At 49.9% G+C, this 26,435-nt stretch overlaps 1 protein-coding gene across 1 annotated transcript in view; it reads left to right on the forward strand.

The window, feature by feature from the left end:
- Nucleotides 1-26,435, forward strand: part of LOC119954817 (sporulation-specific protein 15-like) — a 522,687-nt gene that overhangs the window by 476,402 nt on the left and 19,850 nt on the right. The window contains exon 18 of the mRNA XM_038780358.1: nt 13,217-13,489. Within this exon, the coding sequence (XP_038636286.1) occupies nt 13,217-13,489 (273 nt within the window). The remainder of the gene's footprint in view (nt 1-13,216; nt 13,490-26,435) is intronic.

Consider the following 26,435-nt stretch of genomic DNA (forward strand, 5'->3'; position numbering starts at 1 on the left):
TACTGTGGGAGCGCTACACTGTCAGAGGGTCAGTACTGAGGGAGTGCCGCATTGTCAGAGGTTCAGTACTGTGGGAGCGCCGCACTGTCAGAGGGTCAGTACTGAGTGAGTGCCGCACTGTCAGAGGGTCAGTGCTGAGGAAGCGCCTCACTGTCAGAGTGTCAGTGCTGAGGGAGCGCCGCACTGTCAGCGGGTCCGTACTGAGGGAGTGCTGCACTGTCAGAGGGTCAGTACTGAGGGAGCGCCGCACTGTCAGAGTGGCAGTACTGAGGGAGTGCCGCACTGTCAGAGGGTCAGTACTGACGGATCGCCGCACTGTCAGAGGTTCAGTACTGAGGGAGCGCCGCACAGTCAGAGGGTCAGTGCTGAGGGAGTGCTGCAATGTCTGAGGGTCAGTGCTGAGGGAGTGCTGCAATGTCTGAGGGTCAGTACTGAGGGAGCGCCGCACTGTCAGAGGTTCAGTACTGAGGGAGCGCCGCACTGTCAGAGGTTCAGTACTGAGGGAGCGCCGCACTGTCAGAGGGTCAGTACTGAGGGAGTGCCGCACTGTCAGACGGTCAGTACTGAGAGAACGCCGCACTTCAGAGGGTCAGTACTGAGTGAGTGCCGCACTGTCAGAGGGTCTGTACTGAGGGAGAGCCGCACTGTCAGTTGGTCAGTACTGTGGGAGCGCTGCACTGTCAGAGGGTCAGTACTGAGGGAGCGCCGCACTGTCAGAGGGTCATTACTGAGGGAGTGCCGAACTGTCAGACGGTCAGTACTGAGGGACTGCCGCACTGTCAGAGGGTCAGTACTGCGGGAGTGCTGCACTGTCAGAGTGTCAGTGCTGAGGGAGCGCCGCACTGTCAGCGGGTCCGTACTGAGGGAGTGCCGCACTGTAAGAGGGTCAGTACTGAGGGAGTGCAGCACTGACAGAGTGTCAGTACTGAGGGAGTGCTGCAATATCTGAAGGTCAGTACTGAGGGAGTGCTGCACTGACAGAGTGTGAGTTCTTAGGGAGCGCTGCACTGATAGAGGGTCAGTACTGAGGGAGCGCTGCACTGACAGAGGGTCAGTACTGAGGGACTGCCGCACTGTCAGAGGGTCAGTACTGAGGGAGTGCCGCACTGTCAGAGGGTCAGTACTGAGGGACTGCCTTACTGTCAGAGGGTCAGTACTGAGGGAGTGCCGCACTGTCAGAGGGTCAGTACTGAGGGAGTGCTGCACTGTCAGGGGGTCAGTACTGAGGGAGTGCCGCACTGTCAGAGGGTCAGTACTGAGGGAGTGCCGCACTGTCAGAGGGTCAGTACTGAGGGAGTGCTGCACTGTCAGAGGGTCAGTACTGAGGGAGTGCAGCACTGTCAGAGGGTCAGTACTGAGGGAGTGCTGCACTGTCAGAGGGTCAGTACTGAGGGAGTGCCGCATTGTCAGAGGGTCAGTACTGAGGGAGTGCCGCACTGTCAGAGGGTCAGTACTGAGGGAGTGCTGCACTGTCAGAGGGTCAGTACTGAGGGAGTGCCGCACTGTCAGAGGGTCAGTACTGAGGGAGTGCCGCACTGTCAGAGGGTCAGTACTGAGGGAGTGCTGCACTGTCAGAGGGTCAGTACTGAGGGAGTGCTGCACTGTCAGAGGGTCAGTACTGAGAGAGCGCCGCACTGTCAGCGGGTCAGTACTGAGGGAGTTCTGCACTGTCAGAGGGTCAGTACTGAGGGAGTGCTGCACTGTCAGAGGGTCAGTACTGAGGGAATGCTGCACTGTCAGAGGGTCAGTACTGAGGGAGTGCCACACTGTCAGAGGGTCAGTACTGAGGGAGTGCCGCACTGTCAGAGGGTCAGTACTGAGGGAGTGCCGCACTGTCAGAGGGTCAGTACTGAGGGAGTGCAGCACTGTCAGAGGGTCAGTACTGAGGGAGCCCCGCACTGTCAGAGGGTCAGTACTGAGGGAGTGCAGCACTGTCAGAGGGTCAGTACTGAGGGAGCCCCGCACTGTCAGAGGGTCAGTACTGAGGGAGTGCAGCACTGTCAGAGGGTCAGTACTGAGGGAGCCCCGCACTGTCAGAGGATCAGTACTGAGGGAGCCCCGCACTGTCAGAGGGTCAGTACTGAGGGAGTGCTGCACTGTCAGAGGGTCAGTACTGAGGGAGCCCCGCACTGTCAGAGGATCAGTACTGAGGGAGCCCCGCACTGTCTGAGGGTCAGTACTGAGGGAGTGCCGCACTGTCAGAGGGTCAGTACTGAGGGAGTGCAGCACTGTCAGAGGGTCAGTACTGAGGGAGCCCCGCACTGTCAGAGGGTCAGTACTGAGGGAGTGCAGCACTGTCAGAGGGTCAGTACTGAGGGAGCCCCGCACTGTCAGAGGATCAGTACTGAGGGAGCCCCGCACTGTCAGAGGGTCAGTACTGAGGGAGTGCTGCACTGTCAGAGGGTCAGTACTGAGGGAGCCCCGCACTGTCAGAGGATCAGTACTGAGGGAGCCCCGCACTGTCTGAGGGTCAGTACTGAGGGAGTGCCGCACTGTCAGAGGGTCAGTACTGAGGGAGTGCAGCACTGTCAGAGGGTCAGTACTGAGCAGGGCCGGCTTAAGGTACCGGCAACTCGGGCAGTCGCCCGGGGCGCCATGTGCTCGGGGGCGCCAATCCCATCACGAGACAAAAAAAAAACTAACTTGTTTGAAGGAGAGAAAAGGAACCAGACGAAGGAATGAGAGAGAGAGAGAGTCAGCGAGAGAGAGACTAAACAAACTGTGAGTTAAACCCTCACAATCTTAGTTTGGGCTACAATAAGCTGAACAGCCACAAGTGGGCTGAAAGCAAACTTTAGGAGAATAATGCCTCAGACTCTGAGACTGGCTCGGAATTTTTCCTCCTCGGAGCGCTGCAGTTTCTGAGCTGCTATGCCTATTTAGCCCTCTTGGTGGAAATTGGAATGCGCACCTTATGTCAGCGAGAGTCAGGTATTGTCGATTAACTGGGTCTAATTAGCTTCCCGAAATTTCATTATACTTCTGGTGCTCTCTCGAAGTGTTGTTTAAAAAAACACACACACGAGGCAGATTTTGCCGCCGTAAATAGCATTTGGAGGGAGTTTCTGGGTACTCCTTGCCGAGTTAACCTTATCTGTTAAGTTTATTTGCAAGGCTGAATTTTGAAACCTAAGCGTCGTGCTTATTGCGTGATTCAGAGTTCGCCCAGACACACTAGGTTTTCAAAATTCATCAGTTACAATACATTTAAGCAACTGACTGACCCTGACTATATTTTATATTATCTGAATCTGATTTACATAGACTTACATCGAATTTACAGTGCAGAAGGAGGCCATTCGGCCCATCGAGTCTGCACCGGCTCTTGGAAAGAGCACCCTACCGCCTATCCAAGGTCAACACCTCCACCCTATCCCCATTACCCAGTAACCCCACCCAACACTAAGGGCAATTTTGGAAACTAAGGGCAATTTAGCATGGCCAATCCACCTAACCCGCACATCTTTGGACTGTGGGAGGAAACCGGAGCACCCGGAGGAAACCCACGCACACACGGGGAGGATGTGCAGACTCCGCACAGACAGTGACCCAAGCCGGAATCGAACCTGGGACCCTGGAGCTATGAAGCGATTGTGCTATCCACAATGCTACCGTGCTGCCCCTGATGTTGACGCAATGACATTGACACACGGACAAATCACAATAACGTGAAGAGCATTATATGAAGAAAACCCACACTGGTGGTAAACAGATTTATTCTGAACAGTTCCTCATCAGACTGGAACAAAAAGACCAGTATCTTACACTCACCAACAATATATATATATATATATATATATATGTATATACTGTACATATATATTATATTCCATTTTAGATTTGTTTTATTATTTTCCTAGATAGCAAATGCCTCCAAAACAGAAAAAGACGTCTTCAACAAGAAGAAGCAGCCAGGAAACACCCAAAGCTATCAAGTTTTTTCAGTCCTAAGTCTAACAGTGGGGACAATGCAGGCTCAACTTCTTCAGCTACATCTATCTTTCCAGATTTGTCATCTAATGATTGTGAAGTCAAACCAACTGAAGATACTGTACTTTCTGAAGGAAAGAACAATTGCATGCATGAATTAAAACATCAAGATCACAATTGTAATGCTGTTGACGACTTAGGCAATAATGTCACAGCAGGTAATACTGAGAATGTTGAAAGTAAATTTGAAAACTCCCCCAAAAGAAATATCAACTACAATGATCCAGCACACTGGCCAGATGAATTATCAATGGCTGAAAGTGATCACATCATTATGAATGGGCCGCATCCTATTAATAAACAGTACAATTTTCCAAAAGATGCAAATAAACGTAGTTTCTCTGTGACAATGATGTATAGGAAAATAAACAACGGTGAGAATTTTCTTAGAAGGTGGCTTATTTATTCAGAGAGCACCAATAACATTTATTGCTTTTGTTGCAAAATTTTTGGCTTCTCAAATAAGTCATTGTTAGGAAAATCTGGAATTAATGACTGGAAGCATGCTCATGAATATTTGCAGTCACATGAAAATGCAGTACATCATCTGGAATGTCTTAAGAAGTGGTTTGAAACATCACTGCGATTGCAGACTAATAAATCTATTGATAAGGGGATGCAGTCACGAGTGGGAAAAGAACGAGAGCATTGGTGTAAAGTTTTGGAACGTTTAATGAGCATCACTCTGTATTTAGCTGAACATAATTTGGCTGTCAGAGGAACTTCAGACACATTATTTACACCGCACAATGGGAATTTTTTAGGTCTTGTCGAGTTACTTGGAAAATATGATCTGACAATGAGTGAACATTTACGTCGGGTTGTGTCTAAAGAAACTCACATTCACTATTGCGGAAAAAATGTTCAGAATGAAATAATCAATTTGTTGGGAAATGCTGTTCAGGAAAATATATTAAACCGAGCTAAAGAAGCCAAATATTTTAGTCTTATCTTAGACTGTACGCCAGATATAAGTCATGTGGAGCAGCTTTCATTTACAATACGATTTTTAGATGTAGAAGACATTTCAATAAAGGAACATTTTGTTAACTATAAACCAGTTATAGATACTACAGGCAAAGGATTATATGAAAGTATACTTGATTTTCTGAGAGCGAGCGAGCTAGAATTACATAACTGCAGAGGTCAGGGCTATGATAATGGTTCAAATATGAAAGGAAAGAATAAAGGGGTTCAGGCACGGATCATGAAAGAAAATCCACAGGCGTTTTATATGCCATGTGGATGTCATAGCCTAAACTTAGTGGTTGGTGACAGGGCAACAAGTTGCCGGGAATCCACTTCATTTTTTGGTACTGTCCAGCGCATATATATTTTGTTTTCTGCCTCTCCTTGCCGATGGCATGCACTGAAAAAACATGTTAAATGCCTCACTGCAAAACCTTTATGCGAGACTAGATGGGAGTGCAGATTAGAATGTGTCAAAGCCATTAAATATGAAATTATAGGAATCCGAGAAGCTCTTTATGAACTTTCAGAAATGCCTGCTTCTGATCCTGCAATGCGACATGAAGCAGAGACTCTTTTAACACAAATAGAAGATTACAGTTTTCTAGTGATGCTGAATGTCTGGTATGATGTCTTAGGCAGAGTAAATGTTGTCAGTAAAACTATGCAGAACACCTCTGTGGAAATGTCTACCGCAGTTTCATTAATGAATAATGTCACTGATTACTTAATTGATTATCGTGCAAATGGATATGAAAAAGCACTAGAGTCAGCAAAAGAATTAGCTACAGAATTAGATGTAGAGCCCATTCTCAGAAGTAAAAGAATAAGCAGAAAAAGGAAGCTGTTTGAATATGAGTGCATTGACGAGGTTCCAAATGCAGATGACCCAGAAAAAAGATTTCATAATCATGTGTTCAATGTAATACTCGACAGAGCTATTAATTCTTTATCAGAGAGATTTGAACAGTTACAAAGTTTCAATAACACATGTGGATTTTTAAATAACCTAAAAGATCTGCCAGATAAAAGTAAACTCAAAGTAGCATGTCAAGGTTTGGAGGATAAGTTAAAGTACCAAGAAAATAGTGATATTAATGGATGTGATCTCTTGACTGAACTGGATATTGCAAAAGAATTATTTCCTGAAGATGTAAAGCTTCCAATAGAAGCCGTTAGGTTCATAAACATTAATAAGTTACAGGCTGTCATGCCAAATCTGTGGGTTGCATTAAGAATAATGCTTACAATACCTATTACTGTGGCCACCGGAGAGAGAAGCTTTAGTAAACTGAAGCTTACAAAGACATACTTAAGGTCGTCCATGACTCAAGACAGATTAAATTCTTTGGCAATTTTGTCAATAGAAAATGATCTTGTAAAGAAGATAGATATAGAAAGTGCCATGAAAAGATTTGCAGATCTAAAGGCTAGAAAAAAAAGTTTTAGGTAGGATAATAAATGTTTTCCAGCGTCACTGTCTGTGCGGAGTCTGCACGTCCTTCCCGTGTGTGCGTGGGTTTCCTCCCGGTTCTCCGGTTTCCTCCCACAGTCCAAAGATGTGCGGGTTAGGTGGATTGGCCATGCTAAATTGCACGTAGTGTCCTAAAAAGTAAGATTGGGGGGGGGGTTGTTGGGTTACGGGTATGGGGTGGATGCGTGGGTTTGAGTGGGGTGATCATTGCTCGGCACAACATCGAGGGCCGAAGGGCCTGTTCTGTGCTGTACTGTTCTATGTTCTATGTTCTATCTGTTCATTTGTTCATACTTTTTATTAGGAGGAAATTCGTTACAGCTACAGTTTTTATCATCGTGAACTTACGGAATATAGTATGCTTCTCAGTTTGTTCAGATTCTGTGCAGATTTGAATGCCTCGATTTTGTAATATTGTAATAAACTCTTTATTCTACATTTTCAGTTTTTCTCCTTGTGAAAATTTAAAAAAATTATACTTGTAAGGGCGCCGAAGTTCAGCTTGCCCGGGGCGCCAGCAACCCTAGGGCCGGCACTTCCCCCTGGGCTGTCTGAGTCTCCAGCAGCTTGTCAATGGAAGCCTTCAGCGGCTCTAGCAGCTCCACTTTGAGCTCCCGAAAACAGCGTTGGAGAGTGTCCTGCTGCCCCTGCGCCCACTGCCTCCATGCCTCTAGGCCTCAGCCGGCCGCCATCTTGTGCTTCTTCCCCCGCTTTTCCAGAGGCGTTGCCACCGCTATCTTGGTTGCCCCACTCCTGGTCCAAGCCATATACCGATGAGGAACTGCTGCTGACTCCTCCCCACGTCGGGAATCGTCGAATAAGTACCACTGGGGGCCCTAAATAGAGCCCAAAAGTCCGTTCCTGGCGGGAGCTGCCGAACGTGCGGCTTAGCTCCGCATAGCCGCAACCGGAAGTCCGGGGGTCCTCCTTTATGAGCGATGAGCTGTGTCAATTCCTGCTCAGCCTCCAGCAGGACGACCAGCTATAATCCCCGGGGAAACGGGCAGGTCGAGAGGGAGAACGGGACGGTCTGGAAGACCGTCCTACTGGCCCAACGGTCCAGAAATCTCCCAGTCACCCACTGGAAAGAGATCCTCCCAGACGCCCTCCACTCAATCCGGTCACTCCTCTGTACCTCCACTAACCAAACGCCTCACGAACGCCTTCTTGTTTTTCCCAGGAAGTCTTCCTCAGGGACCTCGCTCCCGACCTGGCTGGCTACCCCCGGGCCCATTCTGCTCCGGAAGCATGTGCGGGTGCACAAGTCGGACCCGTTGGTCGAAAGAGTCCAGTTACTCCACGCAAACCCGCAATACGCGTATGTGGAGTATCCCGACGGCCGACAGGACACGGTCTCCCTTCGGGACCTGGCACCCGCCGAATCTCGGCCACACCCTCCAGCATCCCGCCCCCGGCTCCACCGACACCCCCATGGCCCAGCGGACAGGACGCCCCTGCCCCGGCCTGGCCCCCGCTAGCTCCGATCAGGAGTACGGATGCAGGAACAGGATCATCGCTCCCGGAGTCACGGACGACCACCGCTCCGACGTCGCCGGCACAGCAGCGCAGGTCAAGCAGGATATCAAAGGCGCTCAATCGACTGATTGAATCGATGTGACCTACTGGTGGACTTCTACCTGCGGATCAACTCTTGTTTTCCTTGCCTGTTCTACATTTCCCCCCCCCCCCCCCCCCCCCTCCCCAATTTTATACACTGTGCATAGTTGTTGTATTTTGCACATAATTGCGGGCCAGTGGGCAGCCATCAATGTAACGGTATGACCTAAACATCTCTAGTCATACTACCAGTCTCTCACATACTCGCGGGACACGCCCTCCCCTCTCATGTCCGCGATTCCCGTACCATCCCCCCCCCCCCGGTTCTTTTTCAACAAGGGATAAATGTGGTAGTATGACTGGGGGTATTACGGTACCTGGAAGTGAGCTGCTATTGGTGCAGAGGACTCGCTGCCCATTGGCCCGGGTAAGTCATGTGCCTCTCAGCCGATTGGCTGAGAGCTAGGTAGCTCCGCCTACGAGGCGGGATATAAGAACCCGTGCTCCCCGGCAGTCGGCCTTTCTTCTGTACGTCTGCTGCTGGGCACACATCTTGTGCATTAAAGCCTATCGTTTGGATCTCATCTACGTTTTGTGTCCATTGATTGTGCATCAGACTAGAATTGCATACAACTGAGGCTTTATTGCTCTAAGGTGTGTGGCCCCCCACAACAGCTGGCGAAATGGCTGCTGAATGGAGGACACGCATATTTATACTCCTCCTACTGGGCGGAGCCAGCAGGCAGGGGCTACCGGCGAACCTGTAGTACAGGCCCTACCTTACATCATCGAATAAAGGTGTGACAGTGGTTTCACATTCACCCCCTGTTAAAATTGAGTCCGGCGGGAGTGGTGGAGAACTATATACAGCAATGAATTTATATTTACAGTATTTGAGCAGAAAATAAAAATGTCTTTTGAAGTCCGGTGGACCAGTTAGATGTTTAACCGGTCCGGTGCCTTGATGTTCCGCTGGGAGCGACGTAGCAGTGGCGGCGATGTCGATGCTGGCCTGATGTTCGGTGACTCTGGGAGTGTGCCGAAATCCTCTTCATCCTCGGGCGATGGGCAGGGGAAGGAGGGATGGTCCTAGTGGGGTTAATGCTGGGAGCACCGGGGGAGGGGAGGGTGGCGCCGGGCCGGAGGTGTGTGTGTGTGGAACCAGCTGGTGCCAGATCCCTGAGGGAGACAGTATCCTGGCGGCCGTCAGGGTACGCCACGTAGGCATACTGGGGGTTCGCATGGAGCAATTGCACCCTCCCCACCAATGGGTCCTCCTTGTGAAAATGAAAATGAAAATCGCTTATTGTCACGAGTAGGCTTCAATGAAGTTACTGTGAAAAGCCCCTAGTCGCCACATTGTGGCGCCTGTTCGGGGAGGCTGGTACGGGAATCGAACCGTGCTGCTGGCCTGCTTGGTCTGCTTTAAAAGCCAGCGATTTATCCTTGTGAGCTAAACCAGCCCCATTGTGGAGTCGGACGTGCCTCCGGAGCAGGACAGGTCCTCGAGCTATGAGCCAAGTCGGCAGCAACACCCCGGATGTGGACTTCCTGGGGAAGGCAACGAGACGTTCATGTTGTGTGTTGTTAGTGGCGGTGCACAGCAGTGACCGAATGGAGTGGAGTACATCAGGGAGGACCTGCTGCCAGCGAGCCAGTTCTCCATACCGTCCCGTTCTCCCTCTCTACCTGCCCGTTTCCCCGGGGGTTGTAGCTGGTCGTCCTGCTGGAGGCGATACCCCTGCTGAGCAGGAACTGACGCAGCTCATCGCTCATGAATGAGGATCCCCTGTCACTGTGGATATAGGCGGGGAAACCGAAAGGGGTATTGAGGGCTTTGATGACTGTGGCAGACGTCATATTGGGGCATGGGATGGCGAAGGGGAACCTGGAGTACTCATCGACCACACTGAGAATATACGTGTTTCAGTCGGTGGAGGGAAGGGGCCCTTTGAAATCCACACTGAGGCATCCAAAGGGGCGGGAGGCCTTCATCAGGCGCGCACGGTCCGGCCGGTAGAAGTGCAGCTTGCACTCCGCACAGACCTGGCAGTCTCTGGTGATTGTCCTTACTTCCTCTACGGAGTAGGGCAGATTGCGAGCCTTGACAAAATGGTACAACCTTGTGACTCCCGGGTGACAAAGGCTGTCGTGCAAGGCTCAGGGTCGGTCTACTTGTGCGCTGGCACATGTACCTCGGGTTGGGCGTCTGGGGATCGTTGAGCTTGCCGGGGCGATACAAAATCTCGTAATTATAGGTGGAGAGCTCGATCCTCCACCTCAAGATTTTATCGTTTTTGATCTTGCCCTGCTGTGTGTTGTTAAACATGAAGGCTACCGACTGTTGGTCAGTGACGAGGGTGAATCTTCTTCCGGCCAGGTAATGCCATCAATGCCACACGGCTTCAACAATAGCTTGGGCCTCTTTTCCGACGGATAAGTGCCGTATTTCGGAGGCATGCAGTGTGCGAGAGCAGAATACCACGGGTCTGCCTGCCTGATTGAGGGTGGCGGCTAGGGCGACGTCCGATGCGTCGCTCTCTACTTGAAAGGGGAGTGTCTCGTCTACTGCATGCATCCCGGCCTTGGCGATATCGGCTCTGATACGGGCGAAGGCCTGTTGAACCTCGGCCGTCAGGGGAAAATGGGTGGCCTGCATGAGTGGGCGGGCCTTGTCCGCATAGTTTGGGACCCACTGGGTATGAGAAGAACCCCAACAGTGTTTTGAGGGCCTTGGGGCAGTGGGGGAGGGAAAGCTCCATGAGGGGGCGCATGCGGTCGGGATTGGGCCCCAGAACTCCGTTCTGGGCCACATAGCCAAGTATGGCTAAGTGGGTCGTGCTAAACATGCACTTCTCCTTGTTGTAGGGGAGGTTTAGGAGAGTGGCGGTGTGGAGAAATTTGGCACTGTTGGCATCGTGGTCCTGCTGGTCATGGCTGCAGATGGTGACTTTATCTAGGTACAGGAAGGTGTCCCACAAACCGTACCGGTCGACCATTCGGTCCATCTCCCTTTGGAGGACCGAGACCCCATTAGTGACGCCAAAGGGGTCCCGAGGAAGTGATAGAGAGGACCGTCCGCCTCCAAGGCAATGTATGGACGGTCCGATTTACGAATGAGAAGCTGGTGGTAGGCAGATTTGAGGTCTACCATTGAGAAAACCCGGTCCTGTGCAATCTGATTGACCATCTCAGATATGTGTGGGAGGGGGTACGCGTCGAGCTGCGTGCACCGATTGATGGTCTGGCTGTAGTCCACCACAATTCTGTGTTTCTCCCCAGTTTTAACGACTACCACTTGGGCTCTCCAGGGGCTGTTGGTGGGCTCGATGATGCCTTCCCGCAGTAGCCGCTGGACCTCCGACCTGATGATGGTCTTGTCCTGAGCGCTGTACCGTCTGCTCCTGGTGGCGACGGGTTTGCAATCCGGAGTTAGATTGGCGAAGAGGGAAGGTGGGTCGATCTTTCGGGTCGCGAGGCTGCACACAGTGCGGTGTGGTAGGGGACGGCCGGATTTGAGGGTTAGGCTCTGGATATTGCACTGGAAGTTCAGGCCTACTAGTAGGGCAGCGCAGAGGTTAGGGAGGACGTAGAGGCAGAAGTGACTGGCGAGTACGTGCCTGGCGAAGAGCGTGTCCGTCTTCTGCGCGTAGTTTTCTTTGAGAAGCATAGTTCGGGGCATCCTGGATCAGCGGAAACACGTTGGAGCTCAACGTTGAGTACAGGATCTGTATCTTCTGAGCCTCCGTCGGAGGGGTGGTCGCTGAGTTGATATAGGCCTCGGAGCAAGCTAGCCAGTGATTAAAGTCCTTTTTGGCATCGCTTGATTGCAGATCCAGCTGCAGGTGATCTGGTTTGATACGGGGCTCCATCTTTTTGAAAATCTTAGAGCAATAAATTGATGCACGATCAATTGAACAAAGACGAGAGTTCGATACAACTGAGGCTTTATCGCTCTAAGATGTGTTGCATCCCATAGCAGCTGGCAAAATGGCTACTGAATGGACGACACGCATATTTATACTGGGTGGAGCCAGCAGGCAGGGGCGAAGGGCAAACATGCAGTACAGGACCTACCCTACATCACCAAATAAAGTTGTAACAGTGGTTTACCACATCCTGTGAGTGTTTGAAGGGGACTGTGCAGAGGGAGCTTTTCTCTGTATCTAACCCCGTGCTGTACCTGTCCTGGGAGTGTTTGATGGGGACAGTGTAGAGGGAGCTTTACTCTGTATCTAACCCCGTGCTGTACTTGTCCTGGGAGTGTGTGATGGGGCCAATGTAGAGTGAGCTTTTCTCTGTATCTAACCCCGTGCTGTACCCTGTCCTGGGAGTGTTTGATGGGGACAGTGTAGAGGGAGCTTTACTCTGTATCTAACACCGTGCTGTTCCTGTCCTGGGAGTGATTGAGGGGACAGTGTAGAGGGAGCTTTACTCTGTATCTAACCCCGTGCTGTACCTGTCCTGGGAGTGATTGATGGGGACAGTGCAGAGGGAGCTTTACTCTGTATCTAACCCTGTGCTGTACCTGTCATGGGAGTGATTAATGTGGACAGTGTGGAGGGAGCTTTACTCTGTATCTAACCCCGTCTGTACCTGTCCTGGGAGTGTTTGATGGGGACAGTGTAGAGGGAGCTTTACTCTGTATCTAACCCCGTGCTGTACCTGTCCTGGGAGTGTTTGATGGGGACAGTGTGGAGGGAGCTTTACTCTGTATCTAACCCAGTGCTGTACCTGTCCTGGGAGTGGTTAATGGGGACAGTGTAGAGGGAGCTTTACTCTGTATCTAACCCGGTGCTGTACCTGTCCTGGGAGTGTTTGATGGGGCTGTGTAGAGGGAGCTTTTCTCTGTATCTAACCCCGTGCTGTACCTGTCCTGGGAGTGTTTGATGTGGACAGTGTAGAGGGTGCTTTACTCTGAATCTAACCCCGTGCTGTACATATCCTGGGAATGTTTGATGGGGACAGTGTAGTGGGAGCTTTACTCTGTATCTAACCCCGTGCTGTACCTGTCCTGGGAGTGTTTGATGGGGACAGTGTAGAGGGAGCTTTACTCTGTATCTATCCCCATGCTGTACCTGTCCTGGGAGTGTTTGATGGGGACAGTGTAGAGGGAGCTTTACTCTGTATCTAACCCTGTGATGTATCTGTCCTGGGAGTGTTTGATGGGGACAGTGTAGAGGGAGCTTTACTCTGTATCTAATAGTTGTGTTTGTTTTCTGTCAGGGCGGAGAAACACAGGATTATCTGGAAAGACTGAAGACCAGTCCGCACTCAATGCAGATCCGCCTGGAGGGGAAAGTCAAAGACCTGATGGATGATTTTCAGAAACATCTGAGAGGGAGTGAGGAGAATACAACAGACATCAATGAGTTGGACGGGCTATTGAAGAATGAGCTTGAGACCTTCTGCAACGCTTACCGTCAGATGTTCCAGGCGGTGATTGACAAACTAAAGATGGAAAAGCTGGAAAAGTTTAAAAGTTACTGCAAGCAACAGGTACATAGATACATAGTAAATATGAGCAGGAGTTGGCCATTATCTTTCAGAGCCTGCTCTGGCATTCAATATGATCATGGCTGATTCTCTAACTCAATGGCATCTCCTCCTGTCTCCCCATACCCTGATGGTTTTAGGGTCTTAAAATGTACCTATTTCCTTTGTTAGTACATTCAGTGATTTGATCTTCATGCCTTCTGTGGCAGAGAATTCCACAGTGAGGCCGAAATCCAGATCGCGGCATTTCACAAGATCTCATTAGATGTCGCCTCTCACGATGTTTAACGGCCTCGTCACATCATCGATTCGGGCGAGACGAGGCCGTTCGATCACACATAACATCTGTGCATCCAGTCCTGTCAGAATTTTACACATTTCCGTTCTCACTCCTCTAAATTCCAGCCAATACAGTCGACCCAATCTCTCCTCATAAAACAATCCTGCCACCCCAGGAATCAGTCTGGTGAAACTTCACTACACTCCCACTATAGCTAATATTGCCATTCTTAGATAAGGGGACAAAACTGCACACAATATTCCCGGTGTGATGTCACCAAAGACCTGTATAGATGTTTCCTCTTGTACTCAAATCCTATTGTAATGAAGGCCATCATACCATTTGCCTTCCTAACCTCTTGCTGTCCCTGTATGCTTACTTTCAGTGACTGATGCACTTGGACATCCAGCTCCCATTGTACCTGAACATTTCCCAATCTATCACCATGTCAGTAACACTCTGTTTCACCATCTGAATTGGAGAATTTCACATTTGTCCATGTTTACTGCATCTGCCACGTATTTGCCCACTCATTCAACTTGCCCAAATCACCTTGAAGCCTCAAACATGCTCCTCTCCACTCACATTCCCACCAAGCTTTGTGTCCAAAGCAAACTTGGAAATATTACATTTGATTCCCCCAACAAATCATTGATATATATATTGTGAAAAGCTGGAGCCCAAGCACTGATCACTCGGGTATCTCACTAGTCACCTCCTGGAAAACGACCCATTTATTCCTATTCTCTGGGTGGATTTTTCCTTCCATTCCTGCTGCCGGAATTTTGTGGTCCCAATGGTAGCAACCCCCCACAGCAGATTCCCCAGCAGTGGATGGTGCGAGCCATTCAAAACGCCTTAGTTTATTTGCTCTGCAGTCAGTCCACTTTTGTGTTAGGAGCAAACTTACTCTTGTACTCTATTCTTCCCATCTTGATCAATTTTTCATCTCCCTTTGCCGAATTCTGTACTGAACGAGAGTCCGCCTGCGAGCTTCGCATAGAGATCTTCTATGTGGGGCATGGGATATCGGTCTAGCCGGGAAGCTGAGTTTACCGTCAATTTATAGTCGCCGCACAAATGAACCATGTTATCTGTCTTCATTACTAGCATGACAGGCACTGCGTAGTCAGCTAAATGGATGGGCCTGATAATACCCAGGGACTCCAAACGAGTGAGTTCTGCTTTCATTTTCTCGATCAAAGCATAAGGATCTGGGTGCTCCTGGAAATATCATGGCGTTTCTTCCGGGTCAACCTGAATACGGGCTACGGCCCCTTCCCCAAACTGGGCTGGAATACTTCTGGGTATCTTCCTAGCACCTCAGTCAAACCACCAGAAGCCATTTGAAGAATGTCCTGCCACTGCAGATGGAAATGGCATAACCAGTCCTGACCCAACAGGCTGGGTCCGTGGCCTTGCACCACGATGAATGGGACGTGCCCCGACTGGCGGCCATAAGCGACAGGGGTCACCGTAGTCTCAGCAATGTCTTAATGGTTCCCCCGTACAGGTGACAACCCCAGAGACCACTGCGCCTGTGTCCAACTCCAATTCAAGCGGGTGACCATTTACCAGTATCATCACCTTAATGGGGGGCGGGGGGGGGGGGGGGGGGGGCGGGCGGCTGCCAGGCAATGCAGATGCAGGCAATCATCGTCCTCCATCCCCTCATCCGCGGGTGCATTATCCTCGGGTTCAACAGGGAGGAAGGTAGAGGCCTCTGACGTGGCCATGACCGGTGTCTGTCCCGGGGTCAGTGCCTGAGCACGCTCCACATCTATGGGCTCTGGAGAAGGCTCTCCTCGGGAAGGAACATCTGACGGCCACTGGCGTGAGCCCTTATGGCGCCCCGTCCAAGGCATGGTAGGGGTACGGGTAGCGCCTTCGAATGGAAGGGGGCTCGCCCAAGGGCATGCACCTGTCTCCTCAAATTCCAAAGATTTTGCCTATATACTTTGGGAACCAATTCATATACATCCAAACAGCAATTTTTACTGTGACATAATCCCTAGGCACCTGCTCTGGCAAGGCGGCATACACTTCCTTGTGCCCGCCCGTCAGCCTACTCTGCAGTGAAAATGTCCACTTCTCTTTTGGCCACTCCATTTGGGTTGCTATCTTTTCACAAGACAGGGGCTGAATTATTCACCCACCTATGTGGCCAAGTTCGCGAACGAGTGTGTGTTCGGTGTGGCGGGTCCATCAGGCCCTTGATTATGTTATATGTAACTGCCCCACAAGCCGTGAGGAGGACTACCATCTGCCGCTCGTCCCCAATGATGGCATTGGTGCAAAAAAACTGTTCCATCCGCTCCACATAAAAGGAACAGTAGTCCGTACCTGCATCAAAAGCTTGGTATGTCTGCTATTTGTTAGGTGGTCTCTCGGTCAATTTCTGAGACGATGACGCTGTCGGCAGCTCTGATTCATCCTTATCGCCAGTGTTGCGTTTTGACGTAGCAACCACAAGAAGCGTTGATGAAAGCAACAAAAGTCTTTATTACTTGAATAACCATATGACACAACTCCTGCACGGACCCACATCTGCGTTTTTATGTCCGGTGTGTTACGACAAATGGACTTATTAGTGATGGGCAGCATGGTTTTGTGAAGGGGAAGTCGTGCCTCAATAATTTGATCGAGTTTTTCGAGGAAGTGTCAAAGATGATAGATGAAGGAAAGGCAGTAGATGTTGTATACATGGACTTCAATAAATCCTTTGACAAGTTACCTCGTGGTAGACTGATACAAAATGTGAAGTTACATGGGATCAGAGGAGATCTGGCATGTTGGATACAGAACTGGCTTGGGCACAGAAGACAGAGGGTAGAAGTAGAAGAGTGCTTTTCTGAATAGAAGACTGTGACTAGCGGCATTCCACAGGGATCAGGTATCTTTATACATGGTGCATATAAATGATTTAGAATGCAACTGCTCTGATTAGTAAGTTCGCAGACGACGCAAAAATTGGTGGAGTTGTGGATAATGAAGAGGATTGTCAGAGGATACAGCAGGATATAAACTGGTTGGAGTCTTACACGGAGAAATGGCAGATGGAGTTTAATCCAGACAAGTGTGAGGTAATGCACTTTGGAAGGTCCAATGCATGTAGGAATTACGCAGTAAATAGTAGAACTCTTGCGATTACTGACAGACAGGGAGATCTGGGCATGCATGCCCACTGATTACCGAACATGTGGATAAGGTGGTTAAGAAGGCATATAGCATGCTGGCCTTCGTCAGTCGGGGCATTGAATATAAAAATTGTAAGTCATGTTGCAGCTGTATAGGACCTCAGTTAGGCTTTATTTGGAATATTGGGCACAATTCTGGTCACCACACGACCAGATGGACATGGATGCTTTGGAGAGGGTACAGGAACGGTTTACTAGGATGTTGGCTGGTATAGAGGTCATTAGCTATGAGGAGAGGTTAGATAAACTCGGTCTGTTCTCACTGGAACGATGGAGAGGTGACCTATAGAGAGATACAGCACAGAACAGGCCCTTCGGCCCACGATGTTGTGCCGAACTTTTGTCCTAGGTTAATCATAGAATTTTGGACACTAAGGGCAATTTATCATGGCCAATCCACCCAACCTGCACATCTTTGGGCCTGATAAAGGTCTACAGGATTATGAGTGGCATGGACAGAGTGGATAGTCAGATGCGCTTTCCAAGGGTAGGAGAGTTAAGTACTACTACTACTACTGATAATAATAATCTTTATTGTCACAAGTAGGCTTACATTGCATTGAAGTTACTGTGAAAATCCCTAGTCGCCACATTCCAGCGCCTATTCGGGTACACAGAGGGAGAATTCAAAATGTCCAAATTATCTAACAGCACATCTTTTTGGGACTAGTGGGAGGAAACCGGAGCACCCAGAGGAAACCTACGCAGACACGGGGAGGACGTGCAGACTCCGCACTGACAGTGCCCCAGCAGGAAATCGAACCTGGGACCCTGGCGCAGTGAAGCCACAGTGCTAACTACTGTGCTACCGTGCTGCCCGAGGGGGACATAGGTTTAAAGTCCGTGGGGAAAAGTTTAGAACAGATGTACGAGGCAAGTATTTTTTACACAGAGGGTGGTAACAATGTGGAATGCGCTGCCTGGGGAGGTGGTGGGAGCAGGTACGATAGCGGCATTTAAGGGGCATCTAGACAAATATATGAATAGGCTGGGAATGGAAGGAATCGGACTCCGTAAGTGCACATGGTTTTACTTTCGACAGGTACCATGGTCGGCGCAGGCTTGGAGGGCCGAAGGGCCTGTTTTGTTCTTTGTTGACAGCCTGGGCTGGTGCGTGGTCAATTCCAGCCTCAAAGGACCCAGACTCCCAACATAAATTAATTAACCAATAGTTTTGTGTATTTCCCTGCGATCTTTGCTCTGTATCTAACCCCGTGCTGTATCTGTCCTGGGAGTGTTTGATGGAGACAGTGTAGAGGGAGCTTTACTCTGTATCTTACCCCGTGCTGTACCTGTCCTGGAAGTGTTTGATGGGGACAGTGTAGAGGGAGCTTTACTCTGTATCTAACCCCGTGCTGTACCTGTCCTGGGAGTGTTTGATGGGGACAGTGTGGAGGGAGCTTTACTCTGTTTCTAACCCCGTGCTGTAATTGTCCTGGGAGTGTTTGATGGGGACAGTGCAGAGGGAGCTTTACTCTGTATCTAACCCCGTGCTGTACCTGTCCTGGGAGTGTTTGATGGGGACAGTGTAGATGGAGCGTTGCTCTGTATCTAACCCCGTGCTGTGCCTGTCCTGGGAGTGTTTGATGGGGTCAGTGTGGAGGGAGCTTTACTCTGTATCTAACCCTGTGCTGTACCTGCCCTGAGAGTGTTTGATGGGGACAGTGCAGAGGGAGCTTTACTCTGTTTCTAACCCCGTGCTGTAATTGTCCTGTGAGTGTTTGATGGGGACAGTGTAGAGGGAGCTTTACTCTGTATCTAACCCCGTGCTGTACCTGTCCTCGGAATGTTTGATGGGGACAGTGAAGACGTGGTTTTACTCTGTATCTAACACCGTGCTGTACCTGTCCTGGGAGTGTTTGATGGGGATAGTGTAGAGTAAGCTTTACTCTGTATCTAACCGTTCAGTGTAGAGGGAGCTTTACTCTGTATCTAATCCCGTGCTGTACCTGCCCTGGGAGTGTTTGATGGGGACAGTGTAGAGGGAGCTTTACTCTGTATCTAACCCTGTGCTGTATCTGTCCTGGGAGTGTTTGATGGGGACAGTGTAGATGGAGCGTTACTCTGTATCTAACCCCGTGCTGTACCTGTCCTGGGAGTGTTTGATGGGGATAGTGTAGAGGGAGCTTTACTCTGTATCTAACCCCGTGCTGTACCTGTCCTGGGAGTGTGTGATGGGAAGAGAGGAGAGGGAGCTTTACTCTGTATCTAACCCCGTGCTGTACCTGTCCTGGGAGTGTTTGATGGGGACAGTGTAGAGGGAGCTTTACTCTGTTTCTAACCCCGTGCTGTACCTGTCCTGGAAGGGTTTGGTGGGGAAAGTGTAGAGGGAGCTTTACTGTGTATCTAATCCCGTGCTGTACCTGCCCTGGGAGTGATTGATGGGGACAGTGTAGAGGGAGCTTTACTCTGTATCTAACCCTGTGCTGTATCTGTCCTGGGAGTGTTTGATGGGGACAGTGTAGATGGAGCGTTGCTCTGTATCTAACCCTGTGCTGTACCTGTCCTGGGAGTGTTTGATGTGGACAGTGTAGAGGGAGCTTTACTCTGTATCTAACCCCGTGCTGTACGTGTCCTGGGAGTGTTTGATGGGGACAGTGCAGAGGGAGCTTTACTCTGTATCTAACCCCATGCTTTACCTGTGCTGGGAGTGTTTGATGGGGACAGTGTAGAGGGAGCTTTACTCTGTATCTAACCCCGTGCTGTACCTGTCCTGGGAGTGTTTGATGAGGACAGTGTAGAGGGAGCTTTACTCTGTATCTAACCCCGTGCTGTGCCTGTCCTGGGAGTGTTTGATGGGGACAGTGTGGAGGGAGCTTTACTCTGTATCTAACCCTGTGCTCTACCTGCCCTGGGAGTGTTTGATGGGGACAGTGCAGAGGGAGCTATACTCTGTTTCTAACCCCGTGCTGTAATTGTCCTGGGAGTGTTTGATGGGGACAGTGTAGAGGGAGCTTTACTCTGTATCTAACCCCGTGCTGTACCTGTCCTGGGAGTGTTTGATGGGGACAGTGTAGATGGAGCGTTGCTCTGTATCTAACCCCGTGCTGTACGTGTCCTGGGAGTGTTTGATGGGGACAGTGTAGAGGGAGCTTTACTCTGTATCTCACCCCGTGCTGTACCTGTCCTGGGAGTGTTTGATGGGGCAGTGTAGAGGGAGCTTTACTCTGTATCTAACCCCGTTCTGTGTCTGTCCTGGGAGGGTTTAGTGGGGAAATGTAGAGGGAGCTTTACTCTGTATCTAACCCTGTCCTGTTCCTGTTCTGGGAGTGTTTGATGGGAACAGTGTCGAGGGAGCTTTACTCTGTATCTAACCCCGTGCTGTACCTGTCCTGGGAGTGTTTGATGGGGACAGTGTGGAGGGAGTTTTACTCTGTATCTAACCCTGTGCTGTACCTGTCCTGGGAGTGTTTGATGGGAACAGTGTAGAGGGAGCTTTACTCTGTATCTAACCCCGTGCTGTCCCTGTCCTGGGAGTGTTTGATGGGGCTGTGTAGAGGGAGCTTTTCTCTGTATCTAACCCTGTGCTGTACCTGTCCTGGGAGTGTTTGATGGGGACAGTGTAGAGGGAGCTTTACTCTGTATCTAACCCCGTGCTGTACCTGTCCTGGTGTGAATTGCGCTTTCACGTATCTGATCGTCAGTCCAGAAGTAAAACACTCGAACACGTCAGTAACGAATATTCGTTTATTCACGGCCGGGGCAAATCTCTAAGCAGTCGGGTAACCACCTTCGAGAAGTGCCAAAATCCCAGAATAAGGACTGTATTTTTATACATTTTACAGCTTAGGGGTGGTCCCCTTAAATTCCCAGATACACCTATGATTTGGCAAGGATCCAGAACATGTACATATATGGAATTATTCTTCGAGGTCGGGAGGTTATTTTTGACATAATCATTAGCACAAGTCACTATTAATTCTGTGTTGCACGTTTTACTATGGGCGTAAAACGCGTTTATTGGAGTGTATTAACACGCCTCCGAGTTCGACGTGTGCTTAACACTACTAGGCTCTGTTCTATGTAATTATTTAGCTCTGGAGTCGCCAGTTGCCGTATAGGCAACGTCACAAGTATTCCAAGGTCAAGTTCAAAGTAATAAAGACGATACACCGATTAGTAAAGTTCAAACGATCAATATTTATTATACAGTTATAATAAATACTCATGCACACACTAAGAGACTAAGCTATAACTAAACTTAAGCAAACAGAATACTTATCTAACAGGAACAGGCAAGGTCAGAGAACGAGGCCTTCGTCCTGGTCTGGCACTGCAGCCTTCAGCAAGCGTTCTGGTACTTGGGAGTCTAGTGGGCTTGGATCGCGTAGCGAGCGTTGAACTTACGGTTTTCGGCGGCTGGTGCTCAACGGCTGGAGTCAGGATGCGAGATGTCAGTCAGAGCCGGAGCACGGGTTTAACAGACCGGACAACACGAGGTCCCTATCTTTTATAGGGGTTCCGTTGTCCTTCCCTCTTCTCGGGCGGGCTCTACCTATTGGATCAATTTCTTATCGATACTGGATTAATTCCCCAATGCGAGGGGGTCTCCGTGATGGAGGGGGCGTTTCTTATGTCCTTTTGTTTGGAGGTTTCTGGTGCCTCGATGTCTGGGTCTTGATTAGAATGTGTCCATTCAGAACCAAATGTATCTATTGTGTGGGTGTTCAGGTCTGATTGCCTCATTAGCATGCAAAGCGTTTTGCCATTTGCACCTAGCTAAGGTCTTTTCACCTGAGCCCAAACTGGTTTCTGCTGCTGCAGAATGCAAACTGCTCTTTGCAGACTGCTGTTCTGGCTAAACTGTCTGTTTCCCAGCAGTCTTCCATTTTAGTTTGGCTCAGTGTCCATTTTGCGTGGCCAGCATGGCTACATTCTGTTACAAAGGTTTTTCTTATCCCATGGCCATCTGGCCCAACTCATTCCCATGGAGGGAGAGAGAGACGCAGCCGGCTGGAGAAAGACAAGGAAAGCAGCCGAGTTTAAACAGCTAATACAACTCAAGAAGACCAGATTTTAAGTGGTTATTAGCTTACTTCACTTCCTTAATAACGCCGGACCCAGGACACCAATGCTATTAAGGGGTAAGTAGGTAAAATTCTTCGGTGAAGGTATGGGTTATACCGGGGGATAGGCTCCGAGAACCCCGCCCGTAAATTCCAGAGAACGCTGCCTGGAATCACGGCGGCAGTCCCGTCCGGAGCCCACAGCCCGGAATCGTCCCCTAGCAGTCCTGAGAACCCCGCCCGTAACTCCAGCGAACGCTGCCTGGAATCACGGCGGCAGTCCCAGGCTGCCCCTAGCAGTCCTGAGAACCCCGCCCGTAACTCCAGCGAACACTGCCTGGAATCACGGCGGCAGTCTCAGGCTGCCCCTAGCAGTCCTGACAACCCCGCCCGTAACTCCAGCGAACGCTGCCTGGAATCACGGCGGCAGTCCCAGGCTGCCCCTAGCAGTCCTGACAACCCCGCCCGTAACTCCAGCGAACACTGCCTGGAATCACGGCGGCAGTCTCAGGCTGCCCCTAGCAGTCCTGACAACCCCGCCCGTAACTCCAGCGAACACTGCCTGGAATCACGGCGGCAGTCTCAGGCTGCCCCTAGAGACGATAACCGCAGGGTTCACTCACTTACCCTCTTTAAAACGGGTTCGCTGGACTGACCTGGATCTCGCAGAGGCTTCTCGACAAACCAACGGCAAGGCTGAGCAACGATCAAACTGGTAGTAGGCGAATACCAAGGTGGAAAAGAAATTTTTACTCACGTTGGGGGCCAAATTCGTCCTCTACTTTGAACGAGCTCAGTCGATTACGCCGGTTAGTTGCGCAGACCCCTCTGGAGATCCCCGTACGGGCCACCAAATGTGAATTGCGCTTTCACGTATCTGATCGTCAGTCCAGAAGTAAAACACTCGAACACGTCAGTAACGAATATTCGTTTATTCACGGCCGGGACAAATCCCTAAGCAGTCGGGTAACCACCTTCGAGAAGTGCCAAAATCCCAGAATAAGGACTGTATTTTTATACATTTTACAGCTTAGGGGTGGTCCCCTTAAATTCCTAGATACACCTATGATTTGGCAAGGATCCAGAACATGTACATATATGGAATTATTCTTCGAGGTCGGGAGGTTATTTTTGACATAATCATTAGCACAAGTCACTATTAATTCTGTTACAAAGGTTTTTCTTATCCCATGGCCATCTGACCCAACTTACTCCAAAGCCGATTCCTTTTACATTTCAATGTTTATTTGTTTCAACTGGTCAAACGAGCTTAATTGCGCTATCTCCGCAATAAAGTAACGCTTCCCATTCATTCCATTCTTTGACTTTTTGACCTCTCTGCTTTCACAGATGCGGGTCAGAACATTAAATGGTACTAAAGCCGCACTCCCCTTTTTCCATCCCATGACCTTCTGACATTTCTGCTTTCACAGATGCCGGTCAGAACACGCTCCCTTTATTTCATCCCTTGACCTGTTGACATCTCTTTCACAGAGCTTTTCAGAACTGTTATATTAACCCTATCAGCGAAGTTCCAAATGAAATCCACTTCTACACTGGGAGTGTTTGATGCGGACAGTGTAGACTTGTTTTTACTCTGTATCTAACCCCGCGCTGTACCTGTCCTGGAAGGGTTTGATGGGGACAGTGTAGAGGGAGCTTTACTCTGTATCTAACCGCGTGCTGTACCTGTCCTGGGAGTGTTTGATGGGGACAGTGTAGAGGGAGCTTTACTCTGTATCTAACCCCAAGCTGTACCTGTCCTGGGAGTGGTTGCTGGGGACAGTGTAGAGGGAACTTTTCTCTGTATCTAACCCCGAGCTGTACTTGTCCTGGGAGTGTTTGATCTGGACAGTGTAGATGGAGCGTTACTCTGTATCTAACCCCGTGCTGTACCTGTCCTGGGAGTGTTTGATGGGGACAGTGCAGAGGGAGCTATACTCTGTATCTAACCCCGTGCTGTACCTGTCCTGGGAGTGTTTGATGGGGACAGTGTAGAGGGAGCTGTACTCTGTATCTAACCCCGTGCTGTATCTGTCCTGGGAGTGTTTGATGGGGCCAGTACAGAGGGAGCTTTACTCTGTATCTAACACCGTGCTGTACCTGTCCTCGGAATGTTTGATGGGGACAGTGTAGAGAGAACTTTACTCTGTATTTAACCCCGTGCTGTACGTGTCCTGGGAGTGTTTGATGGGGACAGTGTGGAGGCAGCTTTACTCTGTATCTAACCCTGTCCTGTTCCTGTTCTGGGAGTGTTTGATGGGGACAGTGTAGAAGGAGCTTTACTCTCTATCTAACCCCATGCTGCACCTGTCCTGGGAGTGTTTGATGGGGACAGTGTAGAGGGAGCTTTACTCTGTATCTAACCCCGTGCTGTATCTGTCCTGGGAGTGTTTGATGGGGACAGTGTAGAGGGAGCTTTTCTCGTATCTAACCCCGTGCTGTACCTGTCCTGGGAGTGTTTGATGGGGCCAGTACAGAGGGAGCTTTACTCTGTATCTAACACCGTGCTGTACCTGTCCTCGGAATGTTTGATGGGGACAGTGTAGAGAGAGCTTTACTCTGTATCTAACCCCGTGCTGTACCTGTCCTCGGAATGTTTGATGGGGACAGTGTAGAGAGAACTTTACTCTGTATCTAACCCCGTGCTGTACCGGTCCTGGGAGTGTGTGATGGGAAGAGAGGGAGCTCTACTCTGTATCTAACCCCGTGCTGTGCCTGTCCTGGGAAGGTTTGGTGGGGAAGTGTAGAGGGAGCTTTACTCTGTATCTAACCCCATTCTGTCCTGTCCTGGGAGTGTTTGATGGGGACAGTGTAGAGGGAGCTTTTCTCTGTACGTAACCCCGTGCTGTACCAGTCCAGGGAGTGTTTGATGGGGACAGTGTGGAGGCAGCTTTACTCTGTATCTAACCCCGCGCTGTACCTGTTCTGGGAGTGTTTGATGGGGACAGTGCAGAGGGAGCTTTACTCTGTATCTAACCCCGTGCTGTGTCTGTCCTGGGAATGTTTGATGTGGACAGTGCAGAGGGAGCTTTACTCTGTATCTAACCCCAAGCTGTACCTGTCCTGGGAGTGGTTGCTGGGGACACTGTAGAGGGAACGTTTCTCTGTATCTAACCCCGAGCTGTACTTGTCCTGGGAGTGTTTCATGTGGGACAGTGTAGAGGGAGCTTTACTCTGTATCTAACCGCATGCTGTACCTGTCCTGGAATGGTTTGGTGGGGAAAGTGTAGAGGGAGCTTAACTCTGTATCTAACCCCGTGCTGTACCTGCCCTGGGAGTGTTTGATGGGGACAGTGTAGATGGAGCGTTACTCTGTATCTAACCCCGTGCTGTACCTGTCCTGGGAGTGTTTGATGGGGTCAGTGCAGAGGGAGCTTTACTCTGTATCTAACCCTGTGCTGTATCTGTCCTGGGAGTGTTTGATGGGGACAGTGTAGAGGGAGCTTTACTCTGTATCTAACCCCGTGCTGTACCTGTCCTGGGAGTGTTTGATAGGGGACAGTGTGTAGGGAGCTTTACTCTGTATCTAACCCAGTGCTGTACCCTGTCCTGGGAGTGTTTGATGGGGACAGTGTAGAGGGAGCTTTACTCTGTATCTAACCCCGTGCTGTACCTGTCCTGGGAGTGTTTGATGGGGACAGTGTAGTAGGGAGCTTTACTCTGTATCTAACCCAGTGCTGTACCCTGTCCTGGGAGTGGTTGAATGGGGACAGTGTAGAGGGAGCTTTACTCTGTATCTAACCCCGTGCTGTACCTGTCCTGGGAGTGTTTGATGGGGACAGTGTAGAGGGAGCTTTACTCTGTATCTAACCCCGTGCTGTACCTGTCCTGGGAGTGGTTGATGGGGACAGTGTAGAGGGAGCTTTACTCTGTATCTGAACCCGTGCTGTACCTGTCCTGGGAGTGTTTGATGGGGCTGTGTAGAGGGAGCTTTACTCTGTATCTAAACCCGTGCTGTACCTGTCCTGGGAGTGTTTGATGGGGACAGTGTAGAGGGAGCTTTACTCTGTATCTAAACCCGTGCTGTACCTGTCCTGGGAGTGATTGATGGGGACAGTGTAGATGGAGCTTTACTCTGTATCTAACCCTGTGCTGTACCTGTTGTGTTGTTACTCGTGTCTTAATAAAGCTCGTAGTCTCAAATGTGGAGAAGATGCTTTATTGTAAGTTCGTTCACTCTTCAGAGCTGTTTCCTAAGGTTACCTTCAGTGTTCCTAGCTGGCGTGTGGGTGTATCTGTGTTGCTCCAAGTTCTGCCCTCAGTGAAGTGTCCCCTCACTTCCTGTCCCCGTCTATTTATATGGCTCTACCATGCCCCCTCTAGTGTTTGCTCAGTTGTATTGCATCTAGTTAACTTGTGATCACCACATCCCCCTTTTTCTCTTTCCATATTTTCTGTACATCGTTAAAGAAAATTGTACATCCTGTCCCGGTGTATTTATAGCTCTCCCTCTGGTGTTTGCT

The sequence above is a fragment of the Scyliorhinus canicula genome, chromosome 20, assembly GCF_902713615.1.
Source record: "Scyliorhinus canicula chromosome 20, sScyCan1.1, whole genome shotgun sequence".
Classification (NCBI taxonomy): Eukaryota; Metazoa; Chordata; class Chondrichthyes; order Carcharhiniformes; family Scyliorhinidae; genus Scyliorhinus; species Scyliorhinus canicula.